Genomic DNA, 26,983 nt, shown 5'->3' on the forward strand with positions numbered 1-26,983 from the left:
AGGTGGTACACACCTGTAATCCCAGCAATTTGAGAGGCCCAGGCAGGTGGATCACCTGAGGTCAGGAGTTCCAGACCAGCCTGACCAACATGGTGAAACCTCGTCTCTACTAAAAATACAAAAATTAGCCAGGCATGGTGGAGGGTGCCTGTAATCCCAGCTACTCAGGAGGCTGAGGTGGGAGAATTGCTTGAACCCGGGAGGCAGAGGTTGTAGTGAGCCAAGCTCGTGCCACTGCACTGCAGCCTGGGCGACAGAGTGAGACTCTGTCTCAAAAAACAATAACAACAAAAAAGAAAATACAACTTGTGGTATAAAAAAATCCACAAGTAACTGAAAAGGTTATTAAAATACGCCTTCATTTTTGAACATTTTGCATATGCCATATTTTCTATACATCCTTTACCCAATGATTATAATAGATTATAAGCAGAAGCTGATTTGAGAATCCAGCTACACTCTATTAAACCAGATGCTAGTGATTAGCAAAAATCACTAATTTTTTTGGATATACACCTTTTTCATGACATACATTACTTACATTATATGGCAACTATATAATGAGTTTATTACTACTATTAAATCAATATTTTAAAAATGTGTAACTTCTAATATGGTAAATATTTACAGATATAAGCTATAACCTATATAAACAAAAGCTCTTCAGAATCCTCAATAACTTTTATGAATGTAAAAGTGTCCTAAGACCAAAATGTTTAAAAATCGTTGTGTTAGAGCACTTGAGGTTGGTGCTGGAAATCCAGAAGAGCAGGAGAGAGCTGCAGCCTGCTGTCTGTCAACCCAATAAATCATCCACCTAGCGAATCGTATCCTCTAGCTTAACTAATGAACACACAGACTGGAAAGTGGCCGTAAGAATTATAAGAAAAAAGAATTACAAGAAAATTGCTACCCCAGATGGCTTGATTAAAAATTGGAGATTTTACCCAGGGGAGAATATTAATCAAATGTCTTAAAGATTATAATGCAGAAGGATGCACAGACTTATTCTATGTATTTCAGATGGCAAGTTTAACAGGAATGGGCAACTGTTATAAAATGAAATTTCCATGAAACATATGAAATACGTTTCCTAACCAGCACAGCTGTGCAACAGAAGCAGCTTCCTGACAGTCCCTTCAGTCTACAAATACTGTCTATTATGTGCCTGTATTTGGGAATTCCAACAAGAAATAAGATCCTGCCTTCATTCACTGCAATGGGACACACAAGCAAACTAACTAATTTCAGAGTCTAGTAAGTATCCCGATGGAGAGAAACAGGCTTTTGCGACACAGAGAGGCATGGGGAGTGTAAAGCTCCCAAAGATAGATGTCTAGAAAAAGGCTCTCCCTGGCAGAGACTTGAGAAACAGGTAGAAGCAAGCCCTCTGCAAAGAAAAAGGGCCACGGCAATGCAAGTGCCTCACCAACGGGAAAAAACCCGGAGTGTCCTTACTACAGGAGCGGCAACAACAACAAAGTGTGACTGGAACTCAGTAATTCAACATCAGGTTGAAAAGGCCAGCAATATCCATACAACGTACAGCAATGGTTCTCATCAATCTCAACAGCATACTAGACCAACTGCATCAGAATCCCTGTGGGCAGAGCCTAGGCATCAGTATTTGTTTTAAGAGTTCTCTAGGTGATATTAATGCACTGCCTGGGATGAGAATTACTGATCTGGAGTCTGTTAGGCAATAACAAGGAATTCAGATATTATTACTATTATCATTTTTTTGAGACGGAGTCTTGCTCTGTCGCCAGGCTGGAGTGCAGTGGCGCGATTTCGGCTAACTGCAACCTCCACCTCCTGGGTTCAAGCAATTCTCCTGCCTCAGCCTCCTGAGTAGCTGGGACTATAGGCGCCTGCCACCACGCCCAGCTAATTTTTGTATTTTTAGTAGAGATGGGGTTTCACCACATTGGACAGGATGGTTTTGATCTCTTGAGCTCATGATCCGCCTGCCTCAGCCTCCCAAAGTGCTGGGACTACAGGCGTGAGCACCGTGCTCGGCCGCTATTATTATTATTTTAATAATAACATCCAGGGTTTCACTATGTTGCCTAGGTGGGACTCAAGGGACCCTCTAGCCTCAGCCTTCAAAGTAGCTGGGATTATAGGTATCTGCCACCACACCTGGCTTCATATATATATATACACATATATACATTTTTTTTTTTGAGATGGGAGTCTCGCTCTGTCATCCAGGCTGGAGTGCAGTGGCACAATCTCAGCTCACTGCAAACTCCGCCTCCCAGGCTCAAGCAATTATCATGCCTCAGCCTCCCGAGTACCTGAGAATACAGGCGTGTGCCACCACGCTCGGCTAATTTTTTGTATTGTTTGCGGAGACGGGGTTTTGCCATGTTGGCCAGGCTGCTCTCAAACTCCTGACCTCAAGCGATCTGCCCACCTTGGCCTCCAAAGGTGCTAGGATTACAGGTGTGAGCCACTGCTCCTGGCCAGGTATTATTTTAATATAAGAGTAAGTCACTGAAGAGTGGAAACTAATAGGATTGATTTACTTTTTTTTTACTTTGTAAAAGATCACTTTAGTTCTTATGGGAGGAATTGAGGGCATGAATAGAAAACTCTTTAATGCTGAAAGTTCTGAGAGTCTGAATGAGCATTTATTAGGAAAGATGTATGGGGTGAAGACTTAGCCAATAAGAGTGTGATTTTTCAGAGACTCTAAACAATCAATAGGTACAATCAGAGAAAGGGAGAAAAATCAATAGGTACAATCAGAGAAAGGGGGAAAAAATACCTACAAAAGGGCCAGATGCAGTGGTGTGCACCCATAATCCCAGCCCTTTGGGACGCTGAGGTAGGAGGTTTGCTTGAGGCCAGGAGTTCGACGCAGCCCGCGCAGCATAGTGAAACCTCATCTCTACAAAAATAAAAAACATTAGCCAGGTGTGGTGCGGCATGACTGTGGTCCTACGTACTCAGGAGGCTGAGGCAGGAGGATTACTTAAGCCCAGGAGGTCAAGGCTGCAGGGAGCTGTGGTCACGCCACTTCACTCCAGCCTGGATGACAGAGAAAGACCTTATCTCAAAAACAAAAAACAAAACCTACAAAAGTGGCAACATCAAGTGTGAACTGCTCCTAAATACACTGTCAATTTGACCATTTTCTACTAACAAGGTGTTTATGCCCTTACATTGCTACCATATGCAATTTATCTATTTAAAGACTAACATTTCAAACAAAGGAAGACAGAGAATTCTATTTACAATTTAAAAACTTTATCATCAACTGACCTAAAACCCACCCAGTATTATTAGTTCTATTAACTAATCAAAAGATAAACTTTGAAGTTGCTTTTATTTGAACTGGAAAATTGTTACTTTCAAACTAAATATAAATAATAATAAATTGATAAGAAACAAAGCAAAAAGACTACTCTAATTCAAAAATACCTTATATCTTAAAGCAACTTAATGTTTTTCATCAATTTGGTAATTATTTTTAAGTAATGCTCTTTAGCCTTTAACTTAAAAGTCTGAAGAGTCCTCTTTAGTTTACTCTGAGTTCTCTCATTTGCCAGCATTCTTGCCACTGTCCCTGATATGAGGACGCCACATCAGGTGTTAACCTGAGCGCTGCTGCCTTTCTTAAAGAAGAAAGTGAAATATGTCCGTGTCTCTATCAAAAGCGGAAAAACATCTGGCTATCCTTCTCTCATTTATCTTATCCATCTGTTTCCTCTAGACATTCTGAGTTTTTAAGGCACTAAAATAAAATTTGTATTATACAAACACAAATTACTATACAAAATAATACAAATGATATTCTATTTTTATGGTAAAATAGAGTATTTGGTAAAGTTACTAATAATATCATTCCCAACAATAAAAAATATCTACTAGATCAATGCAAATTCATAGCATTTAATATTTATGCTCAATATATAATATTTAAACACACATATTTTAAGAAGAAAAGAAAATTACCTTTCAAGAGATGATTCAGATCCATTGTGTCATGTAAGACTTTCTGTTTATGTCTGTGGTCTAAACTGGAGTCTGACACTGAAGACAACTTTGAGGAGACATCAGGCTCATATTTTTCTTTCCCTTTTTTGGCTGCTTTCAAATATTTTGAATTATTCTTCAAATCCTCAACATCTTCATATATTTCTTGGCTCACATTTTCTTGCTTTTTAATTTTCACTTTTTGATCATTTGCTATGCCCAGTTCAAAAGACTGAAGAGGGCTAATGTCTGGAGTTGATAAGGGACTTACGTCGGTCACAGTATCTTCAGACTCCTCAGGGTAGTGGCCACATTTTGGTGTAGTACTTGAAGGCTGTGTTTCTGTCGATTTTATTCCTGATTGATACTTCTGTTTTGGTGACAGGAGGGTTATACCAGACGCATGTTTCTTGGATGACGGAGACGAATCAGATAGATGGCTATCAGACCCTGCATCTAAACCATCTGTACCTGAACCTGAAGATGAGGAAGATAAAGAGGAGGAGGAGGAGCTAACTTTGCGATACTTTTTCCTCGTGCTTTTTTTAACGTTAGTAGACGGTTTAGTGGACTTGGACTGCACATGGTATTTCTTCCCATCATCACTGCTTTCCTCTCCATCTGTGTAGTAATCATCTTCACCTTCTTCTACAATTTTGGGAATTCTATTTGGAATGGATACGTGTATTTTAAGTCCTGTTGTAACATCACACAATTTTTTTGATCTTGAAGAGGCTGGCAATGAGAAAGAACTTACAGTTTGTGTAACATCATTCTCTACAGGGTGTTCCGGGGGAAATTTCACGTTTCTTTCATTTCCCTTCTCAGTAAGATAATTTTCTGCTGTTTGCATTCCAGTGTTCGAATTTACATTTTTTGTATCTTTATCTATTCTTTCCTTTGGGTCATCATTTTGCTTGTCAAAAACTGAGTGAGTTTCACATTTCTTTCCTTCTTCAAAGTCACTGTCAAAGAAAGAATGGTCCACTTCACCTTCTAATATATCTCCAAACTGATCCATGATGGCAAAAATATATCTGAAAAAAAAAGTAAACATCAGACTAAAGAGTGATTTCCAAATACTTTCCATTTGTATACAATAATTAAATAATTTTCCCAAACTGACAAGTGTGTTTAATATATAAAAAGAAACATTATAAAAACAACAACAAAAAAAGTAACTCAGTGAAGTGATGATGGGGTTCTATGACTAACAAGTTCTACCAATTATCTGAAAAATAAAAAAGTCCCATAGTTAAGTTCACAAGAAAATAACAGATCATCAAGGTAGGGATGTCACAAACATGGATACCTAAGTGAACCTTAAGGATAATCTGCCTTCTATAAATTAAGTACAACAAAACAAAGAAAAAGGCCGGGCGCGGTGGCTCATGCCTGTAATCCCAGCACTTTGGGAGGCTGAGGCGGGTGGACCACGAGGTCAAGAGATCGAGACCATCCTGGCCAACATGGTGAAACCCCGTCTCTACTAAAAATACAAAAATTAGCTGGGCGTGATGGCATGTGCCTGTAGTCCCAGCTACTTGGGAAGCTGAAGCAGGAGAATTGCTTGAACCCAGGAGGTGGAGGTTGCAGTGAGCCGAGATCACACCACTGCACTCCAGCCTGGCGACAGAGCAAGACTCCATCTCAACAACAACAAACAAAAACAAAAACAAAAACCCCAAAGATATACAAATTAAGTACAATTAGAGTTTAGAATAAGAAAGGATAGAGTTAAAAAAAAACTCATAGTCACTTCCCTTGAGAATAAAAGTCAAAAAATAAAAGAAAGGAAAACAAGAAACATCTCATAGGACCAGCTAAACCATCCAAACACACGATTCTAGTGGAAGTCGTGCAGTGAGGATTGACTGACATATTTCAGGACTTGCTGTCTTTGTCCCCTTTCTGCCCCTTTACTGCAGTTACGAAGGAAGAAGCAGAGACAAGGAGATGATTCCTGTTAAGGTTCCCCATCCCTTCTTGAAAAGGAACAAAACTTCTAAGTCACACATACAGGCTGCACAGGTATGTCGAACTTCTGAATATGTAATCACAAACTGTGCCAAAACCACATATAGAAAATGAAAGGGGAAGAGTATATATGTCTCACTGTGTTAAAGGGGGTCTGATATACGAGAAATTCACAGCATACAGCCAATGGCTGTCTAAAATGGAAAAACCAAGGTATATTATTCAGACACATGGAGTTAAGTATTACAAAAAATGGATTAAAATGTTCAAAGTAGTTGCCTTTATCAGGGGGCAGGGGCCACTGATTTTTGTGTTTTTTTTTCCCTAGAGACCACTGTTTTTGTTATAGACCTTAAATTACCAGTTGACCTGTAAATTTATGTATTACTATGATAAAAAATTGATTTAAAATATTTTAACACTCCATACAGTTGAATTAGAAACATCACTATAAAGTCATAGTCTTTAAAAAATGTTTATCTGTTTATTACAGTGGTCAAAGCAGCTGTGTCACATTATCTATTACTGATAAGCTTAAGATCAGAATTGACCTTTTTTTTTTTTTTTTTTTTTGAGACGGAGTCTCGCTCTGTTGCCCAGGCTGGAGTGCAGTGGTGCAATCTCGGCTCACTGTAAGCTCCGCCTCCCGGGTTCCCGCCATTCTCCTGCCTCAGCCTTCCGAGTAGCTGGGACTACAGGCGCCCACCACCATGCTCAGCTAATTTTTTGTATTTTTAGTAGAGACGGGGTTTCACCGTGTTATCCAGGATGGTCTCGATCTCCTGACCTTGTGATCCGCCCACCTCGGCCTCCCAAAGTGCTCAAATTACAGGCGTGAGCCACCGCGTCCCACCCAGAATTGACCTTCTAATACTATTCTCCACTAAAAAACCCCAGGACTCCTTGGCAGGCAGGGGACTGCATTTCTGGAGGCAAAGAGCCTGGATCAGCTTATTGTTGCCAGAAAGTACAATATTCACAAATATGCCTGGGGTGGCGGGAATGAAACAGAGGATCAGTTTAAAGGGGCTTCCACTGTCCAAGTTGGACAATTCAGCACTGAAAAAGAAAAAAGACAAATATATATAAAAATGAAAAAATAATTTCTATGAGAAGCCATGAGTACACGCTGATAGTCAAAAGTGACGATAAAATAATTTCCAACAATAAAACAGCAAAAGGCCAGGCACGGTGGCTCATGCTGTAATCCCAGCACTTCGGGAGGCGAAGGCGGGTGGATCACAAGGTCAGGAGTTCGAGACTACTCTGGCCAATATAGTGAAACCCCATCTCTACTAGAAATACAAAAAATTAGCCAGGTGTGGTAGTGGGCGCCTGTAATCCCAGCTACTCAGGAGGCTGAGGCAGGAGAATGGCGTGAACCCAGGAGGTGGAGGTTGCAGTGCGCCGCGATCACGCCATTGTACCACTCCAGCCCAGGCGACAATGTGAGACTCTGTCTTAAAAACAAAACAAAAATAGCAAAAAATGCAATTATGTGCTCACTATATTCATATTATAATTAATTCTATTTTACATCAAATCAGGGAGTAAAAGATTATGTAATCTGTATCCTAAACCAGCCACAACACTCTGCAGCCTTTAGGCAGGAGAACTGCTGAAACCCAGGAGACAGAGGCTGCAGTGAGCTGAGATCGCACCACTGCACTCCAGCCTGGGCGACAGAGAGAGACTCCATCTCATAAATAAATAAATAAATAAATAAGGGAATTCTAACATTACTTGTAACATGGAAAAGCTTCTATAGATAAATATTACGATTCTGTTAACATCATCACTTAGATCACGAGTCAGCAAACTACCTGTCCATAAGCCAAATATTGTCTGCCATCTGTTTTTGTAAATAAAGTTTTATTGGAACACAGCCCCACTGATGGGTATATGTATTGTCTCCCCCAGCTTTCACACTACGACTGCAGAGCTAAGTAGTTGTGATTGAGACCCTATGGCCCACAGAGACTAAAATACTTAGCATCTGATCCCTTACTGAAAAGTTTGTAGGCCGGGCGCAGTGGCTCACGCCTGTAATCCCAACACTTTGGGAAGCCAAGGCGGGTGGATCACCTGAGGTCAGGAGTTTGAAACCAGCCCGGCCCACATGGCGAAACTCCTTCTCTACTAAAAATACAAAAATTAGCCGGGTGTGGCAGTGCGTGCCTGTAATTCCAGCCACTAGGGAGGCTGAGGCAGGAGGATCACTTGAATGCAGGAGGCAGAAGTTGCAGTGAGCTGAGATCGCACCATTGCGCTCCAGCCTGGGCGACAAGAGCGAGACTCCATCTCAAAAAAAAGAAAAGTTTGTAGATCCTTGGTTGATAGATTTATTTAAATTTTTTAAAGAAACAGGTCCTCACTCCATCGCCCAGGCTGGAAGTACAGTGACAGGATTCTAGCTCACTGCAGCCTCCAACTCCTGGGCTCAAGTGATCCTCCCACCTCAGCCTCCAGAGCAGCTGGGACTACAGGCGCACACCACTGTGCCCAGCTTGTAGACCCTTGATTTAGATGATGTATGAACATGAAAAATACAGAATACAAAACTTTTCTATACTGAATTAATAATATAATTTACAGTTAAAGCAAAACTAGGGGAGAGGAGGCCATAAGAATTGACCTTTAAAAGAAAAATGACATACAACCCCATTATAGTTCCATTACTGTTACCATAATAGTGTTTGTGTAATAAATTAGGCACGTAAGTGATGAGTGGGAGTCTGCTCAGCGCTTGAAATGAATCAATGGAGTCAGACACACCCAGACTCAAAATATGATTCTGCTACTTCCCAGTTGTGTGATCCGGGGCATGTACACAGGATGTTCACGACAGCATAGCATCTACTACTGTTTGCAGTAGCAATGCATGAGAAACAACTTCACTGTCTATTAAAAGGAAAATGAATAAATAAAATGTTGTGTAAGCACATATCTGCCAAAAAGGATACACTGAGATCTACAAAAATAACACTGAATAAAAAAGCAGAATTTAAAAAGCAACGAGGCTGGCAACATGGCTCATGACTGTAATCTCAGCAGTTAGGGAGGCCAAGGTGGGAAGATTGCTTGAGCCCAGAAGTTCCAGACCACATAATGAGACCCCGTTGCTACAAAAAATTAAAAAATAAAAATTAGCTGGGCATAGTGGTGTGCCTGGAGCTCCAGCTACTGAGGAGGCTGAGGTAGAAGGATCACTTGTGCCCAGGAGGTTGATAACGCAATGAGTCATCATCACACCACTGCACTCCAGCCTGGGCTACAGGGCAAGACCTTGTCTCAAAATAAATAAATAAATAAATAAGCAAGCAATGATACAATTACATAAAACTTAAAACATATACAAAGCAATGTTATATTCTTCATGAGCACAAACATACAAGCCGAGTTATAGAACATGGATTGGAAGGATATACATTAAACATGAGTATAACCCATGAGGGGAGGGGAGAGGAGTAGTGTGCTCAGGGGAAGGAGAAATATAAAAACTCAGATAGAGGCCTGTGATCACGAGTCATCACAAACGTAAAGACTATGGCTGATCATAATCTAATTGTGCCCACTTGAATGTAAAAGGAAAAACAAACTAAAATAGCCACTGAATGGTGACTAGGTCTTATAACACTGTCATTAAACTCCCAAAAATGTCACCTTTTTTTGTAAGATAATTCACCTTTGAAAACAAAATGTCAAGGAGTGGAATAAAAAGAACTGTGGATACCCACAGTGTAATGGTGAGCACTGTGGACTCTAAAAAGAACCGTGGTTATTGTTTTTTCCTTTCTTACTTTGTTGTGTGGTTAAGAATACCTTTGCAATTAAAATTTTTAAATTGTTTCTTCAAATTTCAAAAGTAAACGGTTTAATAGCATAGCCCAGAGCAATATTTTATAAACTACAGGTCACAATCCAGTTTAAAATCAATTCAGTAGCTTATGTCAATCATTAAACTGACAAAGAAGTAGAACACAGTGTAATAATCAACAGTGCATTATAGGCCAGGTGCAGTGGCTCATGCCTGTAATCCCAGCACTTTGGGAGGCCGAGGTGGGCAGATCACTTGAGGTAGGAGTTCAAGACCAGCCTGGCCAACATGATGAAACCCTGTCTCTACCAAAAATATAAAAAATTAGCTGGGTGTGGTGGCACGTGCCTATAATCCCAGCTACTCGGGAGGCTGAGGCAGGAGAATCACTTGAACCTGGCAGGCGGAGGTTGCAGTGAGCTGAGATCATGCTTCCAGCCTGGGGGACAGAAGGATAGTCCGTCTCAAAAAAAAAAAAAAAAAAAGAGTGCATTACATATTATAAGAGTAAGTTTCATGAAACCATCATTTCTATTACTTAAATGCACTGAGTGTACTAGGCCTTGATGTAAAACCAGCTTCACATTCCTGAGAGTCTCAGGCAAGGGTTGGAAATGCCACTGATCTATGGAGATAAAAAGCTTTCATCAAAAGGTAATGTACTATGATACATAAAGATGGAATGAAAGTTTAAACTTTGGGTGGTATTAGACAGTGTCAAGTGTCATAGGTAATATGACAGTGTCTAGGAAAACTCTGCTAATAGACTAAGGCCTCACTAGAATAAATCAGGAACCAGAGTTGAAGAAATGTAGTTTAAGGCCAAGCGCAGCGGGTTGCGCCTGTAATCCCAGCATTTTGGGAAGCTGAGGGGAATGGATTATTTGAGGTCAGGAGTTCAAAACCAGCCTGGCCAACGTGGTGAAACCTTATCTCTACAAAAATACAAAGATTAGCCGGGTGTGGTGGCAGGCGCCTGTAATCCCAGCTACTCAAGAAGCTGAGGCAGGAGAATCGCTTGAATCCAGGAGGCAGAGGTTGCAGTGAGCTGATATTTTGCCACTGCACTCCATCCTGGGCAATAGAGCGAGACTCCCTCTTAATTAAAAAAAAAAAAAAAAGACATGTAGCTTAAATTACAAATATAAAAAATAAACATTTTCTTGAAATTTGAAGAAACTGAAATCAGAAAATTATTTAGCTATAAGAGATGGATGATTACACTGTCTGAAGAAATGAAGAGATCTTAAACATAACAAAAGAGCAATTTTACTAACTCACAATCAAGTAATAAGTTTCTATTAATTCTTGGCCCAGAATTAATATTACACATATTTATATAAACTTATTAACAGCCATGTGACTATTACACTGAATGTCTCTGCTGGATTTTACTGGCAAATACATTAAAAGAAAAGTTGTTTTTGAATTTTTTTTTTTTTTTTGAGACAGAGTCTCTCTGAGTCTCCCAGGCTGGAACACAGTGGCGCGTGATCTCGGCTTACCGCAACCTCAGACTCCCTGCTTCAAGGGATTCTCCTGCCTCAGCCTCCCGAGTAGCTGGAATTACAGGCACGTGCCACCACACCCGGCTAATTTTTGTATTTTTAGTAGAGACGGGGTTTCACCATATTAGCCAGGATGGTCTTGATCTCCTGACCTCGGGATCCGCCCGCCTTGGCCTCCCAAAGTGCTGGGATTACAGGTGTGAGCCACCGCGAAAAGTTTAAATTTTCCTAGTCCACTTAACATCCAAATTATTCCAACTCCCATCCCTTAGAAAATTTTAAATCAAAAGCTAGAAATGATTAAGCTTAGTGAGGAAGGTATGCTGAAAGTCTAGGAGACAGGCCAAAAGCTAGGCCTCTTGCACCAGTTAGTCAAGTTGTGAAAGCAAAGGAAAAATTCTTGAAGGAAATTAAGACTGCTACTCCAGCAAACATGGGAATAAGAAAGCAAAAGAGCCTTACTGCTGATATGGAGAAAGTCTGAATGGTCTGGATACACCAAGCCAGCCACCACATTCCCCTAAGCCAAAGCCTAGTCCAAAGCAAGGCCCTCACTCGCTTTCAATTCTATGAAGGCCGAGAGAGGTAAAGACGATGTAGAAATCTCAAGCTACCAGAGGCTGTCTCATAAGGTTTAAGAAAAGAAGCCTGCTCAGCCGGGTGTGGTGGCTCACGCCTATAATCCCAGCACTTCCGGAGGCTGAAGTGGGCAGATCACTTGAAGTCAGGAATTCAAGACCAGCCTGGCCAACATGGTGAAACCCTATCTCCACTAAAAATACAAAAACCAGCCAGGCGTGGTGGCAGGAGCCTGAAGTCCCAGCTACTTGGGAGGCTGAGGCACAAGAATCCTTTGAACTGGGAAGGCAGAAGCTGCAGTGAGCCAAGATTGCATCACTACACTCCAGCCTGGGTGACAGAGTGAGACTCTGTCTTAAAAAAAAAAAAAAGAAGGAAAGAAAGAAAGGAAGGAAAAGAAGCCTACTCTATAACATAAAAGTACAAGGTAAGCCAGGCATGGTGGCTCACGCCTGTAATCCCAGAACTTTGGGAGGCCGAGATGGGCAGATCACCTCAGGTCAGGAGTTCAAAAACGGCCTGACCAAAATGGTGAAACCCCATCTCTACTAAAAATACAAAATTAGTCGGGTGTGGTGGTGCATGCCTGTAATCCCAGCTACTTGGGAGGCTGAGGCAGGAGAATCGCTTGAAGCCAGGAGGTGGAGGTTGCAGTAAGCCGAGATCGCGTCATTGCACTCCAGCCTGGGCAACAAGAGCGAAACTCCGTCTCAAAAAAAAAAAAAAAAAAGACAAAACAGTCCAAGGTAAAGCAGCAAGTGCTGATGGAGAAGCTGCAGAAGATCTAGCTAAGAGAATTGCTGAATGTGACTACAATAAACATCAGATTTCCAGTGCAGACGAAACAGCCTTCCATTGGAAAAGGATGCTAACCATCTAGGATTTTCATAGCTAGAGGGAGAAGTCAATACCTGGTCTCAACACTTCAAAGAACAGGCTGACTCTTATTAAGGGCTAATGGAGCTGGTGACTTTAAAATGAAGCCCGTGCTCATTTACCATTTCAAAAATATTAGGGCCCTTAGGCTGGGTACAGTGGCTCCCACCTGTAATTCCAGCACTTTGGGAGGCTGAGACGGGCGGATCACTTGAGGCCAGGAGATGGAGACCAGCCTGAGCAACAGGGCGAAACCCCGTCTCTACAAAAAATAGAAAAATTAGCCAGGAGTAGTGGCATGTACCTGTTAATTCCAGCTACTGGGGAAGCTGAGGCTGGAGAATAGGTTGAACCCAGGAAGCAGGTTGCAGTGAGCCGCGATCCGGCCACTGCACTACAGCCTGGGTGACAGAGCAAGACTCCGTCTCAAAAAAGAAAAGAAAAATCTGGGTACGGTGCCTCACACCTATAATCCAAGCACTTTTGGAGGCCAAGGCAGGCGGATCACCTGAGGTCAGGAGTTCCAGACCAGCCTGGCCAACATGGTGAAACCCTGTCTCCACTAAAAATAACAAAAATTAGCCAGGGGCTAATTTTTATATTAATAGTCTCAGCTACTCGGGAGGCTGAGGCATGAGAATCACTTGAACCCAGGAGGTGGAGGCTGCAGTGAGCCAAGATTGTGCCAGTGCATTTCAGCCTGGGCGAGGCAGCAAGACTCTGTCCAAAAAGAAAAAAAAAAAGAAAAAATCTTAAGGGCCTTAAGAATTATGCTAAATCTACTCTGCCTGTGGTCTATATATAAAACAAAAAGCCCAAATGACAGCACGCCTATTTACAGCCATAATTCACTGAATGTTTTAAGCCCATTATTGAGATCGACTGCTCAGACAAAAAAATTCAAAATATTACTGCTCATTGACAATGTACCTGGTCACCCAATAGCTCTAATGAAGATGTGCAAGATTAATGTTGTTTTCACGCCTGCTAACAACATCCATTCTGCAGCCCATGGTTCAAGGAGTAAGTCAAATTTCAAGTCTTACTTTTCAAGAAATACATTTTGTAAGGCCATATTTGTCACAGATAATAATTCCTCTGACGGATCTGAGCAAAATAAATTGAAAACCTTCCCCATTAAGAACACTTATGATTCATAGGAGGAGGTCAAAATATCAACATCAACAGGAGTTTGGAAGAAGCTGATTCTAACCCTTATGGATAACTTTAAGGGATTTAAGACTTAACTGGGGAAGGAACTGCAGCTGTGGTAGAAATGGCAAGGGAACTAGAATTAGAAGTGGAGCCTGGTATTTTAGAAGGCCAAGGCAGGAGGACCAGTTGAGCCCAGAAGTTTTAGACCAGCCTGGACAACACAGTGAGATCCTGTCTCTTAAAAGAAAAAACTAAACTACAAAATTAGCTGGGCATGGTGGCTCACGCCTATAATCCCAGCACTTTGGGAGGCTGTGGCAGGCAAATGACTTGAGGACAGTAGTTCGAGACCAGCCTGGCCAACAGGGTGAATCTCCGTCTCTACTAAAAATACAAAAATTAGCTAGGTGTGGTAGCACATGTCTGTAATCCCAGCTACTCGGGAGGCTGAGGCAGGAGAATCGCTTGAACCTGGGAGGTCGAGGTTGCAGCAGTGAACCGAGCTCGCGTCACGGCACTCCAGCGGGTGACAGAGTGAGATTCTGTCTCAAAAAAAAAAAGCTGGGTTGCGGTGGCACGTGCCTGTAGAGGCTGTGAGGCAGGAGGATCACTTGGGCTGGGGAGGTTGAGGCTGCAATGACCTGGGATCATGCCAAAGCACTGCAGCCTGGGTGACAGAACAAGACCCTGTCAAAAAAAAGAAAAAATAAGTGGTGCCTCAAGATGTAACTGAATTGCTGCAATCTCACAATAAAAGTTGAACAGATGAGGACTTGCTTCTTATGGATGAGCAAAGAAAGTAGTTTCTTGAGATGGAATTTACTCCTGGCGAAGAAGCTGTAAATGTAGTTGAAATGACAACAAATGATTTAGAATACTCTGTATACTTAGCTAATAAAGCAGCGGCAGGGTTTGAGAAGACTGACTTCGTTTTAAAGAAGTTCTACTGTGAGGCTGGGTGCGGTGGCTCACGCCTGTAATCCCAACACTTTGGGAGGCCGAGGTGGGTGGATCACTTCAGGTCAGGAGTTCAAGACCAGTCTGACCAACATGGTGAAACCTCATCTCTACTACAAATACAAAAAAATTAGCCGGGCGTGGTGGCCCATGTCTGTAATCCCAGCTACTTGGGAGGCTGAGGCAGGAGAATCTCTTGAACCCGGGAAGCGGAGGTTGCAGTGAGCCCAGATCACACCACTGCACTCCAGCCCAGGCGACAGAGCAAGACTCTGTCTCAAAAAAAAAAAAAAAAAAAAGTTCTACTGTGGATAAAATGCTGTCAAGCAGCATCACAAGCTACAGAAATCTTTTGTGAAAAGAAGTCAATCAATGAAGCAAAGTTAATCATTGTCTTATTTTAAGAAATTGCCACAGCCATCCCAACCTTCAGCACTCAGCACCCTGATCAGTCAGCCGCCATCAACAGTGAGGCAAGACCCTCCACCAGCAAAAAAAATTACAACTCCCTGAAGGCTCAGATGATTGACAGCATTTTTTAGCCATAAATTATTTTTTAGATAACGTATGTACATTTCTTAAGCATTAATACCATTGTACCCTTAACAGACCACGGTATAGTGTAAACATAACTTTTATATGCACTGGGAAACCAAAAAATTCATGTGACATGCTTTATTGCAAGATTTAATTTATTGTGGTGGTCTGCAACAAACCAAAATATCTCCAAGGTATGCCTGTATTTACCGTCCCATAGTTTAAATCCCTAGAGATCTAACCCTCCACCTGGTTTTATGATCTCTTCATGTCGTATCTCCACAGTTTATCATCTTTTAAACACCGTATAGAAACTTTCTGGCCTATCCACTTCTTTTCTAGGAAAGCCCTGTGTCATTGTAAAAATTAACATAAAATACGTATGCCTTTTCTCCTGTTAATCTGTCTTACAGCCCTAGCTGCAGACCCAGCTAAAGGAAAAAGGTTTTTTGTTTTTCCCCCCATCCCCTACACTTGTCTCCTTGCCAGACAGGGAGCTCCTCGTCACTTCCTCATCTTTATAACCCCAGTACCCAAAGGAGAACCTGATGAATTTAGTCAAAGAATGTTTATCCCAGAAAGGAGTTTGGAGTTAGGAGATTTAAGATTGAGCCATGCTCTTTGCTACCCACGAGGGTAGAAAAATCGCCTTGTATGTGTGTGGCTGGGCATGGTGGCTCATGTTACAGGCTCATGCCTGTAACTTTGGGAGGCCCAGGCAGGCAGACCACTTGAGCCCAGGAGCTTGAGACCAGCCTGGCCAACATGGCCAAACCCCACCTCTACAAAAAATACAAAAATTAGCCGGGCGTTGTAGCTCTCGCCTGTAATCCCAGCTACTCCGGAGGCTGAGGTGGGAGAATCGCTGGAACCTGGGAGCTGAGGCTGCAGTGAGCTGAGATCAGGCCACTGCACTCCAGCCTAGGCAACAGAGTGAGATCCTATCTCAAAAAAAAAAAAAAAAAAAAAAAAAAATCACCGTGTTTCAACCTAGTTTCCTTGATAGTTTCCTGCCGTCTTCCCCCACCCCTCCGGAAGCACACACCAGAACTATGCCTTTATCTGCATTTCCATGATAAGGTCATGCAGTCCCGAAGAGCTGGAAGCCAGCTGCCTCCCTAAGTGGTCACAGTTCATGGGCCCTGGTGCATAGTCCGGTGCCTGTGAGACTTTTCAGGTTTAAATTTTAGTTAATAATATCCAACAGAGTTACTGTAAAGATTTCAACACTCATGTGACTTAATTTACAGGAAAATTTACCCAACAATCCCATCCACTGAGCAATTCTTTTGATAACATTTACTACGAGGTAAGTGATTCAATTTACCAGAGAATAAATAAGAAAAATGACTTAATAAAGTAGTTAAGATTCTCTTTACAACAGACTAGCAAAGGATAAAATTAAAGGATAGTTCATCAGACCATAACAACCCTTTGGTGCTCAATCAAGACAGAGTTTTGCCAGGAGGGGCATGGCTCACGCCTGTAATCCCCGGACTTTGGGAGGCCAAGACAGGAGGATCGCTTGAGCCCAGGAGCTGGGAGGCTGCAGTGAGACATGATCGTGCCACTGCACTCCACCCTGGGCCACAGAGCGAGACCCTGTCTCAAAAAATAAAAATAAAAAAAAGAGACAGGTAAGTTTTTATCAAAGCTGCCTGAGAGTCACTGGGCCCGCCCCACTTGCCAGGTCCTACAGACAAGCAATAACAAGACTAATGCTTTCACCAAACATCAGGAAAATACACAGAAAAGCACCGAGCACTTTTTAAACTGTCATCTTGTTACTGTGACAATACATTTCTGTAGTTAAACAGCACAGTAGGCCTCCAACAAGATGCCCAATTGGGTACATGAAAATCCCGGCCCAAATTAAACACCTGTTTCCAGGAACGCTAGGCTCTTGTCTACATCCCCTACCGTCCCCGGAAGGCAGATAACCCCTCGGGCCTCGTGGGTTAGGTTCGAGTCCCTAGAGGTAGGAAGAAGTCGTCAAGGCCCGGCATGTGGTCGCGGCCCAATCTCAATTTAGGGCTGATCCTGACCCTCAAAGCCACCCGGAACGCCTGAGAGGGCGGGACCCGCCATTCTCACAGGGGACCGGGGTGGGGCGGCGCCGCGACCCGCCGCCGCGGGCGCCCCTGTCGTGGGGGCGCGGTCTCCCACCGTCCGCGCAGGCTTCGTTAAACCCACCCCGAGTACTCGCCGCCGCCTGGGCTCCGGAGCGGGGAGACGGATGCGAACGGAAAGGAGCGTGGCGGGCGCCCCGCGAGCAGGGAGCCAGGAGCCGCTCGCGCGCCCCTCACCTGAGAGCCGCGGCCACCACAGCCCCACGCACGGCGCTGGCGCACTCCCGCGGCCCTGAACGGGCTCCCGGCGCCGCGCGCCCGCGCTTCCGGAGGCGGAGAGAGCGGAAAGGGAAAGGAGGGGCGGCGTGGGGCCCGGCGCTTCGGGAGAGGCGGGGGTGCACGCCGGGCCTCGTGCGGCCCTCGCGGCGGGCGTCACAGAGCGCGGCGGGCAGGCGGGCAGGCGGCCAGGCCGGGGCTCCACGCGGGCGGAGTGGAGGCCGGGCCAGGGACGCGCACACTAGAAGAGCCGCGGAAGAAGGCGGTCCAGCCCGCATGGTTGCCAGGGCGCCCTAGAGGCGTTACTGCTGCTCCCGGCTGCCTAGGGCGGCGCGGGTAGGCCCCGTTGTTATCGTGCGTTAATAGGGAAAGCTGCCTTGATTATGTTGTAATTCTCTACCAAAACAAGAATAAAAAAGGACGGCGGCTGTGTGTTTGTGATATTTTCTATCAGCAAATTTCAGTTCATACCACTAGTTAGTTCTGTGGACCAGAGGCTGGTATCAGAATGGAAAGACCTTTGCCGAGTGGTAAACGAGGTGGGTAGTTAAAACAATCTAAGGTAAAAATGATCTCTGCAGAATATATTGAATACAGTAACTTCTCGTTGAACTCTCAGGTATGGTAGGATGATGGCACCCCAAAAATGTGCACCTCCTAGTCCCCACAACACGTGAATATGTCACCTTATGTGGCAGACAGGATTTAGCTGATGTGATTAAGGATCAAAATGGGAAGATTAACCAGGATTATCCAGTGGACCCCATGGAATCACAAAGGTCCTTATAAGATGGAGACAAGAAGTTCAAAGTCAGTAGTGGGAGCTGTGAGCACAGAAGCTAGAGGTTGGAGTGATGTCAGAAAGAGGCAATGAGCCAAGGAGTGCAGGTAGAAGCTGCAAAAGGAGGAAACGGATTCTCTCCTGAAACCTCCGGAAGGAACTAGAGCCTGCAAATTTTGATTTTAGACTTAATACCTTAAGCACTGTAAGACAATACACCTGTGTTGTTTTAACTACTAAATTTGTAGTAATTTGTTATAGCAGCAATGGTATACAATCCAGTAGTTAATAAATATTGTTCACATCTAAGTGCAAAGAAGGGTAGGAAATATGGGTCTTACCCTGCCTGTCCCGGGGAGTTCCAGTAAGGATTGTCTATTTTCGTCCTTCACAATGCATTTTGTACTTGTTGGTCTTAATTACCAAAAGTATAATCAATTCTCTTTTTGTTGCCTAAAAGACAGCATTGGCTGGGCGCAGTGGCTCACCCCTGTAATCCCAGCACTTCGGGAGGCCGAGGCAGGTGGGGCCACCTGAGAGGAGTTCAAGACCAGCCTGACTAATATGGTGAAACACTGTCTCTACTAAAAATACAAAAATTAGCTGGGCGTGGTGACGTGAGCCTGTAGTCCCAGCTACTCGGAAGGCTGAGACAGGAGAATCGCTTGAACTCGGGAGGTGGAGGTTGCAGCGAGCCGAGATCGTGCCACTGCACTCCAACCTAGGCAACAGAGTAAGACTGTGTCTCAAAAAAAAAAAAAAAAGCAAGAATTTCACTTTCTTTTAAAGTGCTTAATAAAACTGTGTTGGCACCACTTTCCAGGGATAGTTGTTAAACTGTGGTTGGCCCGGCGCGGTGGCTCACGTTTGTAATTCCGCACTTTGAGAGGCTGAGGTGGGCGGATCACCTGAGGTCAGGAGTTCCAGACCAGCCTGGCCAACATGGTGAAACTCCGTCTCTACTAAAAATACAAAAATTAGCCAGGTGTGGTGGTGCACATCTGTAATCCCAGCTACTCGAGAGGCTGACGCATAAGAATCGCTTGAACCCGGGAGGGAGATGTTGCAGTAAGCTGAGATCACGCCATTGTACTCCAGCCTGGGCGACAGAGCAAGCCCCTGTCTCTAAATAAATAAATAAACTGTGGTCAAAAGTTTATCTTACAAAGGACTTGAGTAGATATTTCTCCAAAGAAAATATACCAATGGCCAATAAACACATGAAAAGATACTCAACACCACTAATTAGGGAAATGCAAGTCAAAAACACAATGAGATACCGATGGCTTTAGTCAAAAAAATAGAAAATAAGGATTGGCAAGAATGTGGAAAGATCGAAACCCTGATGCATTGCTTGTGACAATGTAGCATACTCAGCCACTGTGGAAAATAGTATGGCATGTTCTGAAAAACTTGAACATAGAATTATATGACCCAGCAATTTCCCTTCTGGACATACACTAAAAGGAAGTGAAAGCAGGGTCTCAAACAGATACTTATGCACCCATGTTCATAGCAGAATAGCCAAAAGGCGGAAAAAACTCAAGTGTTTGTTTATCAACAGACAGATGAAGCAGAATGTAGTAAATACATAAAATGGAATATTATTCAGCCCATGACCTGTGCGCCTCTGGTCCACATAACAAACAACATTAAGATGGTCTGTAGGACAGACAGAATGGAAGATGTATGCCGGGCATGGTGGCTCACTCCTGTAATCCCAGCACTTTGGGAGGCCAAGGTGGACAGATCCTGAGGTCGGGGGGTTGAGACCAGCCTGACGAACCCCATCTCTACTAAAAATACAAACAATTAGCCAGGCATGCTGATGCATGCCTGTAATCCCAGCTACTCAGGAGGCTGAGGTAGGAGAATCTCTTGAACCGGGGAGGTGGAGGTTGCGGTGAGCCGAGATTGCGCCATTGCACTCCAGCCTGGGTAACAAGAGTGAAACTCTTGTCTCAAAAAAAAAAAAAAAAAAAGAATGGAAGATGTATTAATCTTGGTTCAGAAAGACAGAACCAAAAGGATATAGATAGATATATGAGCAGGAATTTATTAGAGGAATTGGCTTACATGATTATGGAGGCTGAGAACTCTGATGATACACCCTTCGCCGGCTGGAGAGCCTGGAAAGCTGGTGGTGTGGCTCAGTCCAACTCTGAAGGCCTCAGAACCAGGGAATAGGATGGCATAACTCTGAGGCAGTAGGCCTGAGAACCCAGGAGGCTGCTAGTGTAACCTGGAGTCTCAACGCCAGAGCCTGGAGTTCTGATGTCCAAGGATGGGAGAAGAGTGTATCCCAGCTTCAGGGCACAGAGGAAACCACCTTTTTGTTCTTTCTGGGCCACAGCTGATTGGACGGTTGCCCACATCAAGGGTGGATCTTCCCTACTCAATCCACTGACCCAGGGGCAATCTTCTTGGGAAACACCCAGAAATAATCCTTTGTCAGTTTTCCAGGTAATCCCAATCCAGTCAAATTGACACCTAAATTTAACCAGTCACACTTTTTTTTTTTTTTTTTTTTTTTGAGACAGAGTCTCGCTGTCGCCCAGGCTGGAGTGCAGTGGTGCGATCTCAGCTCACTGTAAGCTCTGCCTCCCAGGTTCACACCGTTCTCCTGCCTCAGCCTCCCGAGTAGCTGGGACTACAGGCGCACACCACCACACCCGGTTAATTTTTTGTATTTTTAGTAGAGACGGGGTTTTGCCATGTTGACCAGGCTGGTCTCAAACTCCTGAGCTCAGGTAATCCAGCCACCTCGGCTTCCCAAAGTGCTGGGATTACAAGCTTGAGCCACCACGCCTGGCCAACTATCCACTTTTAAGCATAGAATGCAGATCAGGATCAAGAATTTAACCTTTTTTTTTCTCTTCTGTAATATGAGATGAGTAAATCACAGAATTCTTAGGAAGCATCATGGCATAGCGATTCAGTGCACAAGCTCTGAAGCTGGACCACATGGAGTAACAACTAAATCCTAGTTCTGTTATTGATTAGCTTTGCAATGTTGAGCATGTCATCTTACCTCCTGTGCTTCAGCTCCCCACTGTGTAGATGGAGATAATGGTATCCATCGGGGTTGCTGGGAAGATTAAATGAAGTATGTTTGGTCCTTAGAATAGTATCTGGCACACAGTAAGTGCTGTTAGTTCCTATTATGGTGAGCTAGGGCTAAAATTGAAAAATTAATTTAAATTTATCATAAAGAATTCAGAATACAGTCCTCGGCACGTAAATGATCAAAAAACATAGATTTGGTTGTTGGTGATAACAAGCCACTGTGCTTTATTTGAATAATTTGGGTTGGTAGGGTACACTTTGAGGGGCTCCAACTGGGTGAAAATTAACAACTATTTTAGAGGCAAAAGGGCTTCTTCAAAATTAATTACACTGCTTTATTTATTTTATTTTATTTTTGAGACGAAGTCTCACTCTGTTGCCCAAGCTGGAGTGCAATGGCGCGATGTCGGCTCACTGCGACCTCCACCTCCGGGGTTCAAGTTTCACTATGTTGGCCAGGCTAGTCTTGAACTCCTAACTTCATGATCTGCCCGCCTCAGCCTCCGAAAGTGTAGGGATTACAGGCGTGAGCCACCGTGCCCGCCCCTATTTTCTTAAAAAAGGAGGAGAAAGGAAACTGGTAACTTATTTTGATCATCCCCTTGGCATGGCAAAGTCACATCTAGCATGAGGCACTCTTCATTTCTGACTTAGAAGGTTTAAGAAAGAATGAAATGAGGCCGGGCGCGGTGGCTTACGCCTATAATCCCAGCACTTTGGGAGGCTGAGGCAGGCGGATCACGAGGTCAGGAGATTGAGACCATCCTGGCCAATATGGTGAAACCCCGTCTCTACTAAAAATACAAAAATTTGCTAGGTGTGGTGGTGCATGCCTGTAATCCCAGCTACTCGGGAGGCTGAGCCAGGAGAATGGCTTGAACCCGGGAAGCAGAGACTGCAGTGAGCCGAGATCGCCCCACTGCACTCCAGCCTGGGCAACAGAGACTCCGTCTCAAAAAAAAAAAAAAAAAAAAAAAAAAAAAAAAAAAGAAAGAAAGAATGAAATGCCCATGAATACCAATTGATACTAAAAGCAAAAGCTACATCTGCTTCTTTATTAGTCTTAGCAGTAATTGCCAGTGTTTAAGTAGCATATTGGCATCTACTTAGCAAGCGTTATCTGTATATTACTGGCTGGGACTATGACAGAAGAAAAGGCAAATATATACTCTAAAAATTATTTGGACCACGTTCCTTTGCGTGGCTGATAGCATTTGAACTGAATAGTTGGCAAAAAACAAAAAACAAAACAAAACAAAACAAAAACCAGAAGTGGAGCCAAAGTGATTATGGGCAGCTGCGTGCACCCTGTTGCACCAGGCCGACTTCTTTGGACCTTTCCATAGCTAGGAATTGCAGGCTTCACTTACTCCACCGCACGTGTCTGATTCCTTCCCTAAGGCGGCAGGGTGGGAAAGGGAAGGTCGTTAGAAACTGTGACAGGGAGTCTCGGGAACGGTTGCCTATTTAAATAGCGAGTGAAAACCAGGCAGAAATGTTTGCCGTCTGTAAGCAAAGCGAAGAGGTTACTCGTCAGTGATGAGCGGAGAGGGAGAATTACGGGATCACCTGAGCTCGGGAATTACCAGCGCCGCTGACACCTGCAGCAAAATTTTCCATGAACAGACGGCATCCTGTAGAGGAGGAGGGGAGCGTGGGAAAGAGAGGTGTGCGCCGCGCTGGGTCGCGCCCTCTCCCCGTGGGGCCCCGGCCCGGACCCCGCCCCCGCGCTGTGGGTGGGCGCCTCCCGGCTGTCACTCAGCGGCCGCGGTGGCTCCGGGCCCCGCCCGACACGCACTTCAGGGCGGTCCCGCCCCGCCCGCGTCAGGCTGGCCAGGCTTCAGTCACAACACGGTGGGGCTCCCTGGCTGCGCCCGGCCCGGCAGCTACGGGCCCAGCGCCTGGTGGCGGCGCTGAGGGGTCGCCAAGAGGGGCCCGGCGACGTCTGCGGGGGCCGCTCCCTCGGTGGGCCGCGGGCGAGGCATGAGCGCGGGCTCCCCCTGCCTCCGGAGCGCCGGCGGGGGACCGCGGGGCAGGAGATGTGCCTGTCCTTAGCGGCCCAGGAAGCAGCATGCACCCCGATGCGACCGACAGTGGCGGCGCCGGCCTCAGCCCCGCGCGGGCCGCAGGCGCCGGCGGCCGTCCTGTCTCGGGCTTCAGGGGCGAGCGGCGGCCGGAGTCCCCGGGGGACGCGGAGGCAGCAGCGGCGGCGCCGGGGGCCCCGGGCGGCCGGAGCTGGTGGAAGCCCGTGGCGGTGGCCGCACTCGCCGCCGTGGCCCTCTCCTTCCTGGGGCCCGGCAGCGGGGAGGCGGCGGGGGCCGCGGGGCTGAGCTCCGTCCTGTTCAGGCTCAGCCTGTACCTGAGCTGCGCCGCGGCCGCCTTCCTGCTGGGGACCCTGTTTGCCCTCGTCTGCCGGAGCCCGCGCGCCCAGCCGCCCGACTTCGCCGCCGCCTGGAGCCGGCTGGCCGCGACCTCAGCCGCCCGCCGCCCGCCGGGGGTAAGTACCCGACTCCTGGCCGCCTAGCTCCGCCGGCCCTCCCCGCTTCCGGTGCCAGCTCCCGCGCCCCGAGCCCCGGGGGGCCGCGGCATGCCCTTGTCGAAGCGGGAAGCCGGGAGCCACGGGGCTAGGCTGCGGGCCCGGCCGTGGACGCGAGCGTTCCCCGGCGCCCGAGCGCGGCGGGCTCCGGGCTCCGCGCTCCGCGGTGCTGGAGGAGATGCGCGTTATTTATTGGGCTCTGTAGTCACTCGACAACCATTCTCAGTCACAACCCTAAGGGTCTCCCCAGACCTTCGGTGTCGCTTGCCGTGGGAGGGGAAGAAGGGAATCACAGCGTTCGCTACGTGCAGGCTCTGCGCACGGTCCTGGCGATCCGCTTGGTTCTTCTGGCCGTTCTCGGTGGGAGGCAACTTTATGACCGTTTGCCGATGAGGAAACTTGCTTCGGTCCCTGGCCCAGCACCTCACCCCCAAGCCCGCGTACCCTTCCCACCACCCTATCCTGCCTTCCACCATGCTGATAAGTATTATAGTTGTGCAGTCCCCGCTGGCTTCTGTGATTTGGAAGGGGGATGCCAGAAATCACTGGTTTGCAACAAAAGGAAAGCCATCCTCAGCGCGCTGTGGGACACTAGGGCTGGGGTTAGGGAATGTAGGAAAGAACAGTGTTTTAAATGAGCGCTTCTCTTCTTCAGTGCCAAACCCACCGCCCCATCTTTCTTCCACATTCCTTCTCATAATCCTTTAAAGGGAACTTTATTCTATCCCAGCTTAACACTCACTGCTTGACTGAGTGATACCATCATTCTAATGAAATTGCCCAAGCGCTTTGGGGTAAGATAAATGGCAGTGGCTCAACTTCATAAGAATATTTGTTAATGATCATTTGTCCCCAGGGTTTGTATTTGCTTATCGCATGACCTGCTCACTCCTTTATTTTAAAAGAAAGCACCACACTTCACCAAACTACTCTGAATGTGTTAGTTCAGAAGGCAGCGCTGAGATAATGGCGGAAGGCATTAGTAGGTAACAGACATTTCGCTCAGTAGGCTGATAAACAAGGCAGTATGTTAAGGAGCAGGCAACTCCTGTTTTTAGAAGTGGTCTCAAAAATTAGTAAAGTTGGTTTCTCTTACAAAATCTCCACTTAGCCATCCGTTTTTCATATCTCATTTAGCAGGAGTTGCGGAGCAGATATGTCTCTCCTCTTTTTTTCTACCATGGCAAGTAAGGACCCTGAGATTAGTAGTTTGTTTGTTGATCAATAAAATATGTCTTAGTTCTTGAGTACTGTAAGATGTTATAATTCATTCGGTAAATATTTATTGAGCATCTTGTGTGAGCCAGGTACTGTTTTGGAAGCTGAGTTTGAATCAACAGGACACATAAATATCCTGCTCTCTGGAGATCTTATGGGGGAGCAGGCAATAAATAAATACTGTGGGATAGTGATAAATGCTTCTGAAACAGTGATTAAGAGGTAAGAGATGAAGAGGGACTAGTAGGTGAGGGAAGGAAGTTTAGAGGGTTAGGTCAAGATCAAAGTCCTGGTGTTGCAGACCATCTCCCAGGGCATTGAAAGCCTCCTGTTGTGGGTTAGCACTCTGTTTCCTGGAAAATGCATTCCCGCAAATCTCCCAGCTCACTGGCACCTCTGCGTAGGTAAAACGTGGATTATCATCGAGAAAGATTGTTTAGTAGAGGAGTTGGAGAAAATAGTATTTTAAAGGTGACAGAGAAAATGAAGCAGCATGTATAAATCTCCCATGAATACTACCCAAAGATTTCAGGTAATAGAAGAGGGGAAGTATAATCTAAGGAAAATGAATATTGGTAATTATTTTTGTCCTTGAATTCCTAAAATAGCCTTAAATAAGAAATTAAGTGCATTAGGGGCTGGGCACAGGTTTCACCATGTTGCCTAGGCTGGTCTTGAACTCCTGAGCTCAAATGATCCGCCCTCCTCAGCCTCGGAAAGTGTTAGGATTACAGGCGTGAGCCACTGTGCCTGGCCTAACCCTGCCTCTTAAAAAAAAAAAAAAAATTTTTTTTAAATTTTTTAAGTGCATTAGGAAATTACATTCTAAGTTATATATTGCTTAGAACTGAAATACATGTCATTCACATAAAATTCTATTTTCTTTGTAGTACTGGCTACTGTAGTACTGGCTACTGTAGTACTGGCTTGTTTACTCAAGCCTCTAGTACTGTATTTCCAATGATTTGTGTGTGTGTGTATGTGTGTGTGTGCTTTTGTTTTTTTTGTTGTTTTTTTTTTTTTGCTTTGAGACAGGGTCTGCTCTGTCATGCAAGCCACCACGCCTGGCTAAGTTTTTGTAGAGACAGGGTCCTCAAGTGATCCTCCTGCCTCAGCCTCCCAAAGGGCTAGAATTATCGGTGTGAGCCACCGTGCCTGGCTGTGTGTGCTTTTTAAATGTTCTCTTCTTTATGAATGGAAGAGTGGGAAGCAGAAGCATGTGGTGTAGTATAAAATATCTACAGTCAGTGCTGTGGGAGCTGGACCACACAGGTCAGCTAACATATGTGGAGGGGGAGGCTGTTTAGCAATGAACCAAATGGAGCTCCTTAGAATAACAGTGACTACTACACAAATTTGGATTCAGCGTGAAGAAGAGAATCCTCATTTATCCTTATATATTTTGAGTTCTCCTAGTGTGAGCTAGACATGTCAGACACTGGGATCAGTCCTTCTAGCTATATATCCTTCCTTCCCTTGTTTTTTCTTCTTGACTTCTTTTGGTAGAGGAAAAAAATGCATACACTGTTAAACATAGGCAACTAGAGAAACCTCACTGAAAAGGGAAAGGGTGTTTTTATGTCTAGAGGTTTTCAAATGCTTCTGAATACTTCATAGTGTAATAGTTATCAAGTGTAAACTGCCTGT

At 45.0% G+C, this 26,983-nt stretch overlaps 2 protein-coding genes across 8 annotated transcripts in view; one reads left to right on the forward strand and one right to left on the reverse strand.

Annotated features, from left to right (window-relative positions):
- CFAP97 (cilia and flagella associated protein 97) overlaps nucleotides 1-19,602 on the reverse strand; it is a 46,090-nt gene extending 26,488 nt beyond the window's left edge. The window contains exons 1-2 of one of the 2 annotated variants that reach the window (XM_034959499.3): nucleotides 17,697-19,602; nucleotides 3,964-5,021 (exon numbers count right to left, since the gene is read on the reverse strand). In XM_034959499.3, coding sequence (XP_034815390.3) covers nucleotides 3,964-5,021; nucleotides 17,697-18,013 — 1,375 coding nt within the window. In that variant the 5' untranslated portion in view covers nucleotides 18,014-19,602. Of the gene's footprint in view, nucleotides 1-3,963; nucleotides 5,022-17,583 lie in introns of both variants that reach the window. The other variant, XM_008977129.4, reaches the window with a different exon arrangement.
- The window catches only part of SNX25 (sorting nexin 25), a 182,358-nt gene that overhangs the window by 6,656 nt on the left and 148,719 nt on the right, over nucleotides 1-26,983 (forward strand). For 2 of the 6 annotated variants that reach the window (XM_055112059.2, XM_055112058.2), the window contains exon 2: nucleotides 5,913-6,015. In XM_055112059.2, coding sequence (XP_054968034.2) covers nucleotides 5,913-6,015 — 103 coding nt within the window. Of the gene's footprint in view, nucleotides 1-5,912; nucleotides 6,016-21,845; nucleotides 24,080-26,983 lie in introns of those variants that run through there. The other 4 variants (XM_055112060.2, XM_055112061.2, XM_034959502.3 and 1 more) reach the window with 4 other exon arrangements.

The sequence above is a fragment of the Pan paniscus genome, chromosome 3 (genome assembly GCF_029289425.2).
Source record: "Pan paniscus chromosome 3, NHGRI_mPanPan1-v2.0_pri, whole genome shotgun sequence".
Classification (NCBI taxonomy): domain Eukaryota; kingdom Metazoa; phylum Chordata; class Mammalia; order Primates; family Hominidae; genus Pan; species Pan paniscus.